Genomic DNA, 16,460 nt, shown 5'->3' on the forward strand with positions numbered 1-16,460 from the left:
AAACAATAAAAGGAAAAGAGAGGGATAAGTACAATACCAATTATAATACATAAACAACACAGTATCACAATTTTATCTCCTTTCCACAGTAACATTTGTAAGCTTGGATCCTTTTATATATCAACATCATATGAGAGAATGAAATTGACTGCAATTGATGAACCATAGTAAGAATTTTAACTCAAATCAAAAGCTTAGTTGCATCATTTCATGACAAAATCCCCCAATCTTCTAGTGGAAAGCTTTGTTATAGAGTGAAACAAAATCTCCAAGCTACCAATATAAGATTAGAAAGAAAATAAAATAAAGAAAAACTCAAAAAAAATCACACCTTTTATTGTCAAAAAAATAAATAAACGAGTGGGTCGGTTCTCATACTCTGCTGTACACACTTCCATCCTCAGTTATCAATACAACCTAAGTAGACTGCATTTGCAAGCCCCTATTCCTCTACGGAAAATAAATTTTGAATCGAGATAAAAAAGAAAAGAAAATGAAGATCAAATACAAAAATGCAAGCTCACAACAAACCTGTGACCAAAAAGAATAGCAAGCAACTAACTCAACAAATAGACAAAACTAGATATTCAAACCACCAGAAAGGGGGATAAAGAGATGGGCGAAATTATTTTGATTCTGTCCATTCATCATTGAAACAAGCTTCTTGGGAGCAGAAGCAGCTAAAAATGCACTGATGCTGCCCCTTTCACTCCTGAGAATTGAGTTCCCCACTGCACCTAAAAGAAAAAAAGAGCACTGCAGTTAGAATACTTAGTAGGTTGTAAAAAGGACATTCAAAGTGAAACTATCGCAAGTAAAGAATACATACAGATTCACAAGCAAGATTTCGTCCACCTGCAACCTAAACTGCAGGGAGCTGAAGAAAAAGGCAAGGAATAAATAAGACTCAGAATAATTGAAGGGCCATCTTCAGCTTGTTCTGTTTCCATTTGGGCAACTTGGAAAAAGCATCCTTCGTCATTCCAAATTTCTCCCTGAACTCCTCCGAGGACAGATAAGTCTGTGTGCAGTCAATCAAAAGAATTCAGAACTGAAATGACCTTGACAGAATATAGATATCATGACATAAGCGATATCAATACTTTACCTCTCTCTTGGTCACATCAATCTCTGTAACGGGATCTGTTGACGTTGTTTTAAGTTGCTCATATGGGTATATTGGGAGACCTTCCTCATCTTCAGCCTCACCCTCTTTCACATCCTCCTGTATAGTAAGGGATCCTATTCTGCTGCTTATAGAATTCTCCTTGTCATTTGTCTCTGGTTTTTGTTTGGGGGCTTCTGGGCTCACTTCATCAACGACAAAAAAGTAAATGAGATTTACGCAACCTTATAGATTAAGATGCAACAGTAACAAGTTTAACTTTCAAGAAACTAAAAAATGCATACCCTTAAGAGATCGAGGCATAAGAGCTTCTCGTGCACGTGGCGGCTGTTCAAAAGTGGCAGTTAATGCTGCTATAGCTGAAGATTTGGAAGCCAAATTTCCTGAAGATTTGGAAGCCAAATTTCCTGAATCTGGGGTCACAGATCTTGGGTAGAGCTTTCTCACTACTGGGGGTGGAGTTGAAAGGTTTCTCGCATTAGGGTTCTCAAAATTAGCTGCAAGTGCATTGAAAGCTGGAGACCTGCCCCTTACACGAACTCGGTCAGGGCTAAAAGACATGCTTCTGGAACGCTGTGATTTTTCTGGAACACTAGACCTTCCTCCATAAGATACAGGTGTTCTTCGTTTGGGTTTCTAACCATGGATCATACAACTCATCAGAATGTTAATGTCAAACAAAACAGGGGCAACAAGAACCCAAAAAAGGCATGACACGTGTCAAATGTACTAGTTCCATTGTTGTATCATTCAAGCAAGCAATATCACGGTTTTCCAACATGATATGCAGACGAAACTATTGGTGTAAACTTAACTATCTCCTGATTTTAGAGGTATATACTATTTTAACAACTAATTAAAGTTCATTTGAAGTTCTTAATCTGACATTATAATAAAGTTCATTGAAACGTAAAGTTTAAGGCATAATTTATTAAGAGCCTTCACATGATATTGTAGTATCACTGCACAGATTTATTACAGAATGAAACCCCCATAGTTTCTGATTTCTTAAAAATAGCAACCAATTCCCAGTCTTTGTTGAAAGATTATGACAAACAGTTGTAGCTTTGATCAGCATGATACGTGAAGAAGTAGCTTAACATTTGTATGGCTTTTCAAAAATAACTAGTCACAGTGCACAGGAATTGTTCATTTTTAACCATGTTGAGAATTTTACGGTGGTCTTTTCAAAATCTGGCATTTTTCCATGACCAACTCTCATAAATCAGATTTTGAAAAAAAAATTACAAATTGTTCAAGAGGAAAGAATAAGAAGTCATCCAAGATTTTTAAACTCAAAATTATTATTTTAAATAAATTTTTCTATGAACTTTCAAGTTAGGTTCAACACAATAATCAAATTCATGATCATTTCATACAGGACTGCAAACGTGGCTCAATAATAGCAAAAATCTTGCTTAAAAAGTTATAGATGTTATAGATGAATTGTGAATCCAGAAGAAAAGAAAAGAAAAAACACAAGTGCAGTGAAATAATAAATTACCTCTGGTCCAAAATTGCCTAAAGCAAATTACCCATTTACTCATATTTATTTATTTCGATATTTTTAAAAATTAATACTTCTTTGTATTCAAATATATGAGATTTTCTTCTGTCCCACCTATTATTAGGCAGTACTTGCCAAAGTATGACAGACGAAATCACATTAGGGTGACACAGAATCCCAGGACAGAATGTAAAGGAAATCGGAAGCAATTACAGGAGTTCAAGATCAAAGAGAAGCTAAGTAACCGGAAAGAGTTAACAAGAACTTACATCAACAGTTGGAGTTCCCCCACTTTTCAACAAGGTAAGTTTCCTTTGGAAGGAATTCCCATGCATCTATACCCAAATGAAAAGATTTTTACAAATATTTTACGTCATGACAATTGGTTACCATAACTTGAAAGTCACTTACAGCAGATTTTGCAGAGTCCCATTTGAAAAACCGTGTGAAGAAAGGTGGCTCACTCCCTTCCATGACAATATATATTGGAGATTCACGAGATAACTTTTCTAGAAGAAAATCACACTCAAGAAAACTCTGTTGAAAGTAAGAAGCAAAAGTTAAGAACAAGCAACGATTCAGGAACGTGCTGTCCAACATCTGAACGTGCAAGTCAAATCAAACTATGATTCAGGAATAAAGACAAAACGCATTTAACTGTAATTGAAAGACTTAAATGAGCAGGTGGGTGGTAGTTAGCTCAGATGGTTAAGTCTCTTATCATACAATGAACTGACAACAGAATCCTGTATCTCTGTATACACAATGAGCCTCTAGTGGAACAAAAAAAGAAAACAATACTTTATACCAGTATCATAGATTCCATATCAGCCCAAAAATATAGATACATGAGCACTTTAAATAGTGACTGGAGTACAAGTATTGCTTCCAGGAAATCCAAATTAGTCTTACCTCCCCAATAGTTAAAGCCTGCGCTCTATTCTTGGTGTCAACCTGTTGACCAACCCAGACAAAGATATCCGAGTGACTATCTAGGATGAATATATCTTCAGTCATCAAATCGTCCTGAGTGAAGTTGTATATTTCTGTCACCTGCAAGAATGAATCAACTAAACTCGCGGTGCAAAGTATAGAAACACCTTGAACAACAAAATAAAAGCACAAGCATAAATGAAAGTAAATTCCAGGATCATTCACAGATAGTAAGAGCATAGGATTAGAAATTATGCATCAGAAGATATACATACCTTCAAATTTCCTGCAGATCAGCGTGCAATTAAACCATGAAATGAAGAAATAAAATAAAAAGTCAACTCTAAATTTAAACTTTGGGAAAGAAACAAAATTGGAGAAAAGGAATAAATTCACCAACCAAATTTTTTAATTATCTACACCTTTTGAGAAATCGCAAGAAAATAGGTGAGGATCACTTTCAGCTTCCCTGACAATCTTTTGGCTAGGGTATTCAGATTTCCCTCCCAACAAATCCCAAAACTGGTCAGATTCAGCACCTTCCTTTTGGGTTTTGGACTGTACATTTGGCTGCAAACAATTAACAAGCATATGAGAACAAGATAGACATGCTTAACTCCCAATGAACAAAGCAAAAAATAGTATAAGGAAACATAAATATCCTCCTTAAGATGAAAATTATGTTCAGATGAATCAGCAGCCATATTGGCTTTAAAGAAATTCACCAGCGGTTCTCCTCACTCTGGATTTGTTGCCGAATGGTAATATACAATAACCTATACATGTTGAATCATTCTTCTTTTATTTTGGAGGACAGTCAAACACACACACACATCAGACCTTTATCAGATCAAGCTGTCTCTCAACCAGCTCCTGATTATCCGAGGTTGTGAGGCTCCCAGACCACGTAAAGATAGTAGAGTCACTGTGTAAAATATAACAGTAGGAAGAATTCAAAGATGATGCAACCTGGTTCAAAAACAGAGAAAAACGAAAAAGGTAGAATTATTATAACATTGATAATAGGTTTATGCTCGCCAAAAAGTAGGTAAAACTAACAAATATCTAGAAGACATACTGCTTCAACTTGTATCGCTTGCATATTATCAGGTCCGGTGCCTTGGACTCGAAATAACGCAATACCATCCTCTTTATATGTATCATCAGGAATTCCCTTCTCCGCAATGTCATTTTTGTATCCATCACTAAGACCACCCTGATAATTTATAAGTTGATTTTTTAAGTCATTTGAATTTTTTACTTGGAATTATATCAATAAAAAACAGGAAAGCCATAATTTAAGTTCCCTCCACTGTATCTCAGAATTATACAAACCTTGAAAACAATAAAACTCTGGAAGATTGAATACAACTGAATGGGCTCATTTCCCTCGTAGATGCGGGCCTGACAATAAATAAATGCCATCAGTGTGAGGCATATAACAGGAATAAAGACAAAAATTTCATCGATCAAACAAATGTAGTCACGACTCACAAGTCAAGTAAACAACCTGAGCAGGAAGAAACTTCAATGATTCAAGCATCTTGCTTGCCAGTGAAATAGCTGAGGCCCTCTCGCCCTGTTTTCAGTAATTAATACACTGTAAGTAAAGAACTAATGGATTAGTAATAGCAGTAGGGTAGCCATATTCATTCATTTGCTTTTGCATGATTATGCAAAAAGATACCCATTGAAACACAAAACTAGCTATAGATTAAAAAAACAAAGAAACCATAACTTCTGGTCTCCAGATCCCAGACAGCAAGCAAAGCAACCTCTATGGTAATAAGTCAGCACACATACATTTCCTGGCCCAATCCTTGGTTTAAATTAAGAGGGTAAAATCAACTTTTCTACGATATTTAAATAAAATGAGGACCTATTTTACCATTAAATTAATCATTACAATATATCTAAGCTAGAAGAAAATAAAATCTTTTGCCATCTCATGTTACAATTCATCATAAGATTGAGAGATGAGATCCATATCTAATTATTTGGTAATGATCTCTGCAGTATAACTAATTCAATATTTTTGCTTCTGGGCATTCAATGCCCCTAAAAGAAAATAAAAGAAAAGACAGAAGCCATACCACCCAAGGTGACAACCGTTGGGAGGAAAAGATTAATCAGGCACATGATAGATAGATTAACAAAACTCAGAAGGAAATTAATTGCAAGATTAGAGAAGATACACATATATGCATTACCAAACATCAGTCTCTCTACAATAAGTACCAATTCCATACTGCAACTATTTCAGATATATGCATTAAAAGAAAAGCTCCAAATAATATGCATTTAGATGGAAAAGGCAAGATGAAAAGCATTGAAATCTATACGAGGCCAATAATGAAGTTCAGTCTATCAAGATAATAAATGCACATTCTTGGTTGTCTGCATCACTGTTGATGCATAAACATGGACATACAATATGTAATCATTCTAAAACAGTCAAAGAATGTACTTAGGTGTTCTTATGTATACTTCATGTGTACACGGGCTCTGCCTATTTCATTCTGGTCAATAATATTTCTCCCTTAGTTATCAAAAAAAATAAAAAAATCATTCTAAAACGTTAGTCAGGAAAATAGTCTGTGATAGCTGCTATGTACTCTTGCAACGAAAACACTGAAGAACAGTTCTTTCCCACTCTTAACTATATAACCTTCAAGGTCCCCAGGCCTTTCTTATGGAAATGTTTGTAAGGCTTTAAGCGCTCTATAAGATGCTCAACATTGTGTTAAAATATAAATCAGAATAAGGAATCACAAAATGCTCAAAATATTTTTACCTCAACACTCTGCTTTCCAAACCATGTTCCTATAAGGTATTCCTCTTTATCTTCTCCTGGATATGAATACTGAAAGATATAGCAATCTCCACTGTAAAATTTTGACTGATCAGAAGCTGGAAGGAGAATCTTTTCCTGGCCATTCACACGCCAAACCTGTGTAACAAGGATTGAGATACCATCAGTAACATGACCATAAAGAAAGGAATAGATTGGCTAATGATTTATAACCACGAAACAGAATTTCCCCATCGGAACTAGTACAAAGCAGGTACTGGACCTATGGCATTCACCCAAGTTTGAGAAATCCTCTCATAAATATTGGCTAAATAACAACTGCAGTCATTCATCAATGATGGCTCTATGCTTGATAAATATTCTTCCCATGGAATCTTTCAATCCCTTTCCAAAGTTTCTGGGTTTGTTTGTTTTGGGGGGGGGGGGGGGGGACACTAAGTTTCTGATTAGAGTCATGAATACATTTTAATAATTTTTGTCCAGTCATTCTGCTTGTATTTCCTAAAATCCAAAGTTCCTGCTTCAGATGTCCCACATTGATGAACCACATTTTCTTCTTCCATTTCCCAGAATCCCATGTCTTTTTGGCATCCACTTCCCATTCAGGTAAATACAAAGATTCAACAGGCAGTTTTGGAGTTTCCAAGGCAAGTGGCACGTCTAGCTTAATTCTTGTCCAAAATTGAAAAACAAAAGGTTGGTTTAGTAGCTACTAAGAGAGGAAAAAAATAGCCTCCATTTTCAAGATCCTCACTTATAGTCCAGTGTACATTACACATATAGGTTACAGATATCAATAAGCACCTGTAAATTCCCCGTGCAATCAATATATGGCTGAGGTTCTTCTTTAACTGGATCAGATTTCAATAGACCCTTCACGTTAACACCTTGTCGCTTTAGTAGTGCTACAAAATCATTGAGAAAGAACAGATATAAGAATTCCATATGGTGATAATAACGAGGCTACAGCTGCTGCTGATAATCATGATAATAGTGATGGGAAGGATAAACTATGGCATGGGAGAAACGATCCAGAAAATATCATAATCACTTACCTGCAACCTTGCCTCGACCATCCTCTGACACAGCTACATTAGTGGTTTGCGGCCATGAATCAAACTTGGAGCGGAACATCACAGTTTCAAATCCCTCAATTACACGAATAATGTGAGATTTAGGTCGATCTGGGCTACAGACTAACTCCTGTTTGGTGAGATCATTAATAGTACAGGTGTCAATGAAATTCTTTATCAATGTGCAGAACTATTGGATAAGAAAAAACATTGAGCATTACTTCTGCAGCTCCACTTGCACTCTTTCTTTCATCAAGAGAGGTACTTCTCCCCATCCATACAAACACTTCTATCCCACAATCGAGTAGATAGCATTTATTTGTGTCTAGCAAGTCCCTTGTCAAAGAATCAGCCTCAACGGGCTCTGCATTCCCCTTCTCAATTCTTAAAAGGGAAATACATATCTGTTAGAACTACAACATAATCGAACCCACAATTCATAGTACTAAATGAAAATTCAACTCCTCATCCTAAAAAAGAAAAAAAGAAAATTGAACTAGTTATCATTTTCTCATTCTTATATTGAAAAAACATAATGAGAGTTTGTAAATGATAATGATAACAACAGTAACAAGAATAGTAATAATTACGACAAAATGACATAATGCGAAAGGAAAAATGCACACAGATGCCAATGGTTCTAAAGGAAGAACATCACCCTTCCCCATACGAGGCTTTAGTGAAATGACAGGGTCAATCCTATCTTGTAAATGTACGTGCTAAAGAATATGGCTGCATATGTACATGTATGAATTTCTAAAATAACATGTTGGTCAATATAGAGATAACAGGAAGGATTTGTGGTGTAGATACTACATCACCAATACAAGAGGTTAAACCAAAACATATATTACCTAAGTAACTTGGTAGGATGAGTATCAACAGTCTTATCCTCATCACTAGCTGTTTTCCTAGGAAGTGGAGCAAAGCCACCAAAGAAAGCCCAAAATTCTCCAGTTTCGGCATCAGCCATCAACTTTCCATCCTCTACATGGAAATATAAGCACATTGACTCAAGAAAGCAATATCAGCCAATCATCTTTAATCTTCTGAATATAACAGTCCACTTACCAACTGCAGCTACCTCACATTTCCCATCATGATAGGTATCTTTAATGTACTGGACAACTTCTAGCGCTTTAGCCCTCTCTTGTATGGATGAGTTTGAACCATTAAATTGGAATATTTTGGACTTGGTATCCAGAATAAAAATGTCATCATGGTTCAGAGAGGATCGAGCAAAAGAAACCTGTCATCAACAAAACAAATCAACTAGCAGAAAAGACATTTTATCATGATATATTTTGTGTATGTACACAAGTTTTGTACATATATAACTCACACACTTTAAGTCCCCCCATCTACCAAAAGATTTGTCAAAAGGCTCACTTCTTTTACATTTTTTAAAGAAAGAGGATGGTACCTCATGGAATTTCTTGATAGCCACTCACCTCTTTTACATGGACAACATGTTTTCCTTTACAGACAAACAACCGTGTCTTGTGCTCTTCAGCTTCAGCATGTTTGAATCCTGATGAAACTCCACCTTCTTGAGGTATAATACATGGTTTAAAATAGGATAGGAACTTTTCAGTTTCATGGCCCTGTCCTTCCCGATACTGGACAGCACGTCCTCCAAGAGCTGCATCAAGTTCAACTGTCTTGATTGCTGCTGCACCAGCTTCATCCTGTTTGAACAACATTGTGGTCACCATGTAAGAATTTCATCATCGGAATGTAGAATTGGACATAAACCACAAATATGTGCCAATCACTTACCTGAGAGGTATCTTTACCAAGCCAATAATGTATATCATGACGCAAGGCACCACTTTTTGAGGCAGTCGTCTGCAAGCAGTTTCAAAAGCTAACAACTTAATTAGCATATGGACTTATTTGATGTGATGAGGTATGGCACCACTTTTTAAGGTTCTGTCTGCTGACAGACAGGCACGAAAGAAAATGATCACGGTGCTTACCTTGATTCTTAGACAGCTAGTACTAAAAGAGTGAACTTTTTAAGCACCTATCTATAAAAAATTTTTTGATTGGTAAACAAAGATTTTATTGATAATCAGAATAGACAAGAGCCCCCTATTTATAAAAATCTTTCAATTACATAGGACATACACCAAGAAAACACAGAAGAAAAACAGTTGAAGTTTACATTACGAAGCAGCTATTCAAACACTCAGGAATGATGCTCTGGCTCCAAATAACTATCGAAAAGCCATATCAGTCCCAATAAAAGAAAACAGAAGGACTAGAATTCTGTATTAGTGCCATAGTTCGCAATTGCATTATATCCATATTACCTGGATTTTGTGCGTGCGCACATGATCAAAACTAAACTTATTCTATCAAAAATTATAGTGATATGAGGATCCAGACCAATAGCGGCACAGATTAATCATTACAAAAAAATATGGTTTCACACATAGTTATTAAACCAAGATCAGCTTGGACAGTTCAAACAGTGAATTGACAACCCAGTGTCTAGACCAGTACAGGTCGATAATAAAATCATGTAAGCATACAACTCAGTCAAACCCAGTGGGATTTTTGTGACATGTTTTACCCAGGCAGGTTTTGTAAAACCATTGGGAATTTTTTTATGAACTTCAAACTACAAACCTATTTAATTTTTATTTGTAAAAAATAAGTCTGGACTTCTGATCTGTTGTTGGAGGGAAAAGCAATACTAAGGAAAGAAATCAAGGAATAAAACATCTTCCATGGTTTATTCATAAGTCTTTGCTTAATGTTATCTATTCAGATATATCTAAAGAAACTGAAATGGTTTGAGTTATTCCCATTTCAAATTGTTTGAAATTGGAGAGGGATCATAGGGACACCACAGATTGCAGCTGTGTGGAAGATGGCTGCAGTTTGTATATTTTGGTGCATATGGAGTGAAAGAAATGATAGAAATTTCGAGGATCATGAGCACTCCTTGGAAGAGTTAAAGAGCTTTTTCTAAAAGACTTTATTTATGTGGGCCATTGCTCTAGATTTAAATGGTCTCAGCTTCCATGATTTCCTTGTAACCATTTCTAGTTCCTAAACAGGTGTAATCACATGTATACCTCCTGTATACTTGGGCTATACGCCTACCCCTATATCAATAAAATATCTTCTTACTAATAAAAAAAGAAATTATATTTTCCCTTATGAATTACTTTATCTTTTAATTACTCTCTTGATATATGCCTAATTTTTTTCCTGATTGTATCTTTCAATCCATTCTTTTAATGAGATCAATCCAATCTTCCTTATTACCTACCTTGACCTTGCTTTTCTGGATACTGACTTCATAATATTTCTGTTATCAAAGATTTGGTCAAGCTCCTTTTAGTTTATCTCACATAAAACGACCTCAATAATTATTATTTTATCAAGAACATCCTTATATACTAACATATTTACATTCTATATCCATAAGCCATTTTATATTTTGTAAATTGATTTTAGAAAATTTTCCAATTTCTCAAAATGTGAGAGTATTTTTGTTAATATTTAAATGACCTTGTGGGTCAACTGTACCAAAGACCTATAATGGGTCCAGTTCCGATCAGGGTCGACTACTCGTGGTTTCACATATTTGAAGTTAGCTATAAATGCATTACACAGCGACAACCAACAAAATGATGCAACAATCTTCTAAAGCAACAATACAGTTCATATAAAGGATAGATGTAGAAGTTTCACCAGCTCTATAAGGAAAACAACAGAATGTTAATTCTAACCATTTCAGAAACCATTGATATTGGACATTATCTGAGGATCCAAGTACATACAAGATCTACTATGAACCTCATCCAAAATAGTACATATTATTGAGATCGGACACATATACATTTTCCATAAGTGCCCAAGTTGCGCAATTCATTTCAACAGACACAGTTAAGGTTGTTCAGGTAAAGGATTGCATTAACCACAAAAATAGAGGAAGAAAGATTTAGGCCAACAGAATCACAGCTATAGCTGATCAAAAAATATTAAAAATCCTAATCTTCTAAGTAAATAATATAAATACATGGGCACTGAAATTTAGATCAGAATCAAATTACTTACTTTCAAGATCACATAAGAGTCCCCTGTAAAAAATTTTCCATAACTAGACTTTGGCACTGGAACAGGACGAAAGTTTTCAATGCGCCATATTTCGAGTCCACTATATTTTGTCAAGGACAATAACGTCAGAACTTTTCTAAGAAAGAGATCAAATTTAAACCCATATCAGAGATCAAAAGAACATAGGTAGGAGAAGAAGCAGCAGCAGAACCCACAACATTTGTCCTCATTTTTAGATTTATGTATGTTTACCCTAAATGAAACCCTAAGTTTATTAGAGATTGGGAACATTGCAAGTTATAAATCCCAAAACTGTGAAGATAATGAATAATCGCAAAGGATACGCCTTTTGTCCAGCTCCCTGGAAAGCTGGATCCAAATCTTTCATTGAAACAGACATATTGTTTTTGCAGCTTTAACCACTTAATTTTCACAACTATGGCTTGCAGATAGAGACAGAAATAACCTGTAAAATGAGTCACAAGCTACAATGAGTAAGGAAGGGTAAATAAAATTAAAAAACTACAAGAGAGAGAAACTTGCCAATGCTATTACTTTGAAGAGGTAAATAAAAAAGACACATAAATTTCCAACAAAAAAGAGAAGTAAAATGGAGAAGCCAATCCCACCCTGGATTTGGTCATTGTGATTTTAACCTATTTATGGCAGGAAAAAGTTGAATAACAGTTGCATTTTTTTTTTTTAATGATGGAATAACAGTTGAATTTTTTCCAGGTAGATAGTGAGTTTCTAACAATATACCTCATAAATACAAGCTACTGCCATATAGTTCACAGCACTTTAGCATAATTGAAAGGAACTATAAAAGGCATATATGCTCACGGTAAATATTTAACAACATTAAATGAAACACCTTCAACTCAAGAATCGAGGTTCTATCATCATTAGCTCCAGCAATGTAATATGCTTCACGGTAAATGCTTTCAATATTTTTTGGAATGTTGTCTAATGTCTTCATCAGATTTTTGTAGAGAGATTTCTGTCCAGGCTTTCATGCGATTTCTTATTAATTCTCAAACATTTTTTTCATAATTTCCATGATATTCACCAATAATTGGTGAAGATATACAAATGGAAAAAGTAAGGAGGGAAGAAAGATATCAGAGAGAAATCATGTTTAAAATAACAGGTGGACAGAGATGTTATCAAATTGGAAATTATTTGTGTCGGAGAGGTCTTCCATCTCCAGTTGGTTAACTACTTAAAGCACTCGCAGCATTCAAAAGAAGTTGCGTATATAAAAGTAATCAGGCAAATTCACGGGCCTTGGGCTACGCCTAATATTACTATCAATAATACTTACTATTACTTATCAAAAACAGGCCAGGAGTGCAAGTTTTAAAAAAATAAATAAATAAATAAAAACAGAGACACGGACAGGAACCAACTCCACATAAAATTTAGGGACAAAAATCCAGACGTGAACACAGACACGAACTGCTATAACATCCACATTACCAATAGGCATTCCATTAGAAACAAAATCAAATAGAAAGCAGGAAGGACATCCACAGCAGCAAACAAGTATCACGATTTCCAACAACTTCCTGATAACGTCATGGATAACGTTTCCGGAAAGCACCAAATTATAATAGCACGTCACCGTTTCCAAAATTAAACTAATCTCAAATGCCAAACATTCTTCTACCACGTTACGAATATCAAAGTTCCGAACTTCGATACCATATGGTTTACAAAACACGGAAATATACAGAAATTCAAACACTTTCAGCTCAATCATGAGACTAACTAGGGTGTACTTTGCGCAAATCAGGCAACAGAAGCGCTAATTCGACACAGCCCAGTGAAATTCAATCATTTTTTTGTTTTTTTTTATAAGTAGCCCAGTGAAATTCAATCATATCCATGAATCAGATCAAACTCACCACTGATAACAAATAAAATAAAGCAAAATACGTTGAATTCCGCTAGTTTCTACAACAATCCATAAAACAAATAACAGAGTTATACGCGTTCTAGCACTTCAATGGGTTTAATCCATCGGATTCGGGAAAATAGAAATAGAAAAGATAAAAAAGTCCGAACGGGAAAAGAAGAGTCCAAATGTTGACGTGAGGGTACCTGTAAATGAAGAGGAAAATCGGATTGAAGAACCACCCAGATCCAATCTAACGAAGAAGATTAGAAGAAAGAATCACGATGAAAATTATAGACGAGCAGAACATAGGAAAAAAGCTGGGGAAGGAGAATGAAGAAAGTGAGACAGAGAAAAAGAAAAAGGAAAGTGTGGCTGAAGAAGAAGGATTCTAGAGAGAGAAAGGAGGGGTGGGAGAGATGAAAGAGGTTGGAGGGAATGATGATGATGACGGAAGTGCCAGGCGTGCTTATCACTAACGGCAGCAGCAACAGCTAAAAGTCCCACCTTCGCTTCCTCACTCATTAAGTGTTAATTTTCTCCCTTTTTTTCAGCCATTTAATTCATTTTTATATGTTGTCCCGGACTCCTGTGAAAGGAAAAAAAAAATCCAACCTTCTCATATTTGTATTTTTCTTTCTCGTTTTGTTATAATAGAAATGAACAGTCACCATTAAATTAATTTCAAGGGAAAAACAATCCGCAACAGTAATTGCAGGTGCTTTTCAGGTGAGAATTGTGGGTTGTCGCTCGCTGTTGTTACGTTTCAAATTGATTAAAACAGTAAAAAGGTGGTGATGCAATTAAAAAATGGAAACAAACAAAAAAGTCGAGGTACCTTTACAGGCAGAATTTGTTGTTGTCGTTCTTCATGCGCTGGGATGTAAATGTTTCTTTGTAATTCTATGAGATTGTGCTTCTTTCTTTACTGTGATTTGGATTTCTTCTTCTTCTTCTTCTTTTTCTTTTTGTTCGAAGTTTTTAATTGGGATTAAGTTGTAAAAGAAAGGATTTTCCGAGAAAGAGTCAAGATTGAGTAAAAATGATTGGTGGTGGAGTGGGCTGATTTCCGCTTTGTGAGGTTTGGATTCGGAAAGCGAGAGAGAAGAAATGGTCTAAAATATTGAGGGTGGAAAGGTCGGTCACCGCCTCACCGGCCATCATTCATGCATTGCCATTAAGCCCAAGGTGGGCCTTCTTTTTCGCTACTTTTGTGATGTTTTGTTGTTTTTGACTCTCTGAGGATGAGGACCCCATCTTTTCACTGCTTTTTCCGTTTTCATTCTCTCTTTTTTTTCTCTTTTCTCGCCTATTTTCATATAGTTTTATATTCAAGATTCTTTTTCTAAAAACTTGATCGTTTTACAGCACAGATGAGTCAGGCAGCCAACCATCGATGCCCTTCTTTTAGATGGAATATTCTGTTTTCGCTCATTGGTCAAGACTTTGGTTGGGATAATAACATTAGTGAGACCTTCTCTACCGTTAAAAATATCACCATCATTTTACTTTTATCTTATTATATAAAATATGACACATTTTTTATTATTAAATAATTTTTTATTATTTAATAATAATAAATATACCTCATCTTATATAGTGAGATAAAAATAAAATGGTAATATTATATTTAGTATTACTTAAAAAATAATAATAACCTTCCTACGATTAGTTTACAATTTAAGTAATAAAAAAATTAAAAAATAATAATAAAAAAGTGATGTAAAATACATAGAGTCATGCTATACCTACCAAGAGTGAAATACATAGAGTCATGCTACACCTACCGAGAGTGGTCACCGAGAAGACTAAATAGTCTTTTTATTTTTTCATCTATTTTTTATACTCTTAAAACTTTTTTCAAAAAAATAAAAAAAAAAAATTACAAATTCATTTTAAAACAATTCCTTAAAATTTAAATAAAAAATATAATATACAAAAATAAAATATCAATCGGTGACTTTTGTAGTGCTGCATTATCGCCAAATGCAACATTTTCCAAAAAGTTAACCTGGAGAGCAGTCCAGCTATTTAATTGAAGAACAGCCCTCCAATAGGCCGCGCCACGTAAGCTACTTATTTTTTTTTCCTGCATTTACATACACCTGATTGAGACTCATACCCCTCTTCACTCCTTCGTTTTCGAACCCTCCTTCACTTCTTCTTCAACTTCATCCCTACACTCATCCTCAACGGCAGTCAACCCAGACGGTGACATCGACAGTGCTTGAACCAGACGATGGCATAGACGGAGCTCGACCCACGACAATGCATGGACGAAGCTTGACTCAAACAGTGGCACCCCTTAATTGGAGCTCACCCTCTCGCGCGGCACCCAACAAGCGTAGCTCTACCAGAAGGCCGTTGAAGGGGCCATCGATTCTGCTGTGGAAGCCTCAAAATCCCATCTCTCTGAAATCCAGTCCACTTCCTCCACCCATTTACACTAGACCATCGTAAATTTTCTCAACTCATCATCCCCTCTTTTTCCTATGGTTCGTTGGGGATAAACTAATGAACCATAAGAAAAAAAGGGGATACTTGACAATGTCATGATTCAGTGGGAAAAAAAATGACAGAGATATGGGCAAATACTTGAGGACTTGGCCGAAGAGTTGGAGGAGAGTGCTACGGTCTTCAGAACCCCTTTTCATTTGCTTCATCTAAGACCTCACAAATGGTAATGGAGAGGATCATTTCACAGTCGGTGAGTGTTGGTGGAGACTGGGGAACTAACGACGAGGCGTGTGTGGACAAATTGTGGGGTTTTATGGCCTCTTAAGGGTTGATTCAAACATTGGTTTTGACTGTCCTTTCTCTTTTTGACTTTTTTTTTTTTTTTTGTTTCTTGTATAGTGTATATCATATTATTGATTTTACTCGTAATTTGACTAGGTTCTCGTTTCCTCTTTCTATTCTGGCATTTTTTTATTATTGTTTGTTTCTTTGTTATGTTCAATTCGAATAACACTTTCATACTTTATATTCTACTTCTAACCCTCAATTTTGGTTTTGTTTTTCTATGCATACTCTGTTTT

The 16,460-nt window shown here is 35.5% G+C and overlaps 1 protein-coding gene across 2 annotated transcripts; it reads right to left on the minus strand.

Annotated features, from left to right (window-relative positions):
* Positions 1 to 315: 315 nt before the first annotated feature.
* LOC122316068 (villin-4-like) lies at positions 316 to 14,551 on the minus strand. 2 transcript variants are annotated; one of them, XM_043132580.1, is made up of 24 exons: positions 14,261 to 14,551; positions 11,870 to 11,991; positions 11,526 to 11,625; positions 9,231 to 9,299; positions 8,903 to 9,139; positions 8,523 to 8,700; positions 8,306 to 8,438; positions 7,673 to 7,835; positions 7,434 to 7,581; positions 7,183 to 7,283; positions 6,361 to 6,516; positions 5,077 to 5,145; positions 4,902 to 4,970; positions 4,645 to 4,782; positions 4,407 to 4,535; positions 3,989 to 4,136; positions 3,842 to 3,852; positions 3,546 to 3,686; positions 3,045 to 3,170; positions 2,903 to 2,968; positions 1,411 to 1,762; positions 1,109 to 1,311; positions 830 to 1,021; positions 316 to 737 (listed from the first exon to the last, which is right to left on the minus strand). In XM_043132580.1, exons 2-23 carry the CDS (start codon positions 11,923 to 11,925, stop codon positions 908 to 910), a joined length of 2,907 nt encoding a protein of 968 aa, XP_042988514.1. In that variant the 5' UTR covers positions 11,926 to 11,991; positions 14,261 to 14,551; the 3' UTR covers positions 316 to 737; positions 830 to 907. The 2 variants fall into 2 exon arrangements, with proteins under 2 accessions (XP_042988514.1, XP_042988513.1); XM_043132579.1 differs by lacking the exon at positions 14,261 to 14,551 and adding an exon at positions 13,629 to 13,966.
* Positions 14,552 to 16,460: the final 1,909 nt, after the last annotated feature.

Source organism: Carya illinoinensis, chromosome 7 (genome assembly GCF_018687715.1).
Source record: "Carya illinoinensis cultivar Pawnee chromosome 7, C.illinoinensisPawnee_v1, whole genome shotgun sequence".
Taxonomy (NCBI): Eukaryota; Viridiplantae; Streptophyta; class Magnoliopsida; order Fagales; family Juglandaceae; genus Carya; species Carya illinoinensis.

Coding starts and splice junctions, on each gene's coding strand:
- LOC122316068 (XM_043132580.1), bottom strand. CDS start 11,925: ATGTCTGTTTCAATGAAAGATTTGGATCCAGCTTTCCAGGGAGCTGGA. Junction 9,300..11,525: donor ACTCTTATGTGATCTTGAAA/GTAAGTAATTTG, acceptor AACTGCTTGCAG/ACGACTGCCTCAAAAAGTGG. Junction 8,439..8,522: donor ATGTGAGGTAGCTGCAGTTG/GTAAGTGGACTG, acceptor ATTTCCATGTAG/AGGATGGAAAGTTGATGGCT.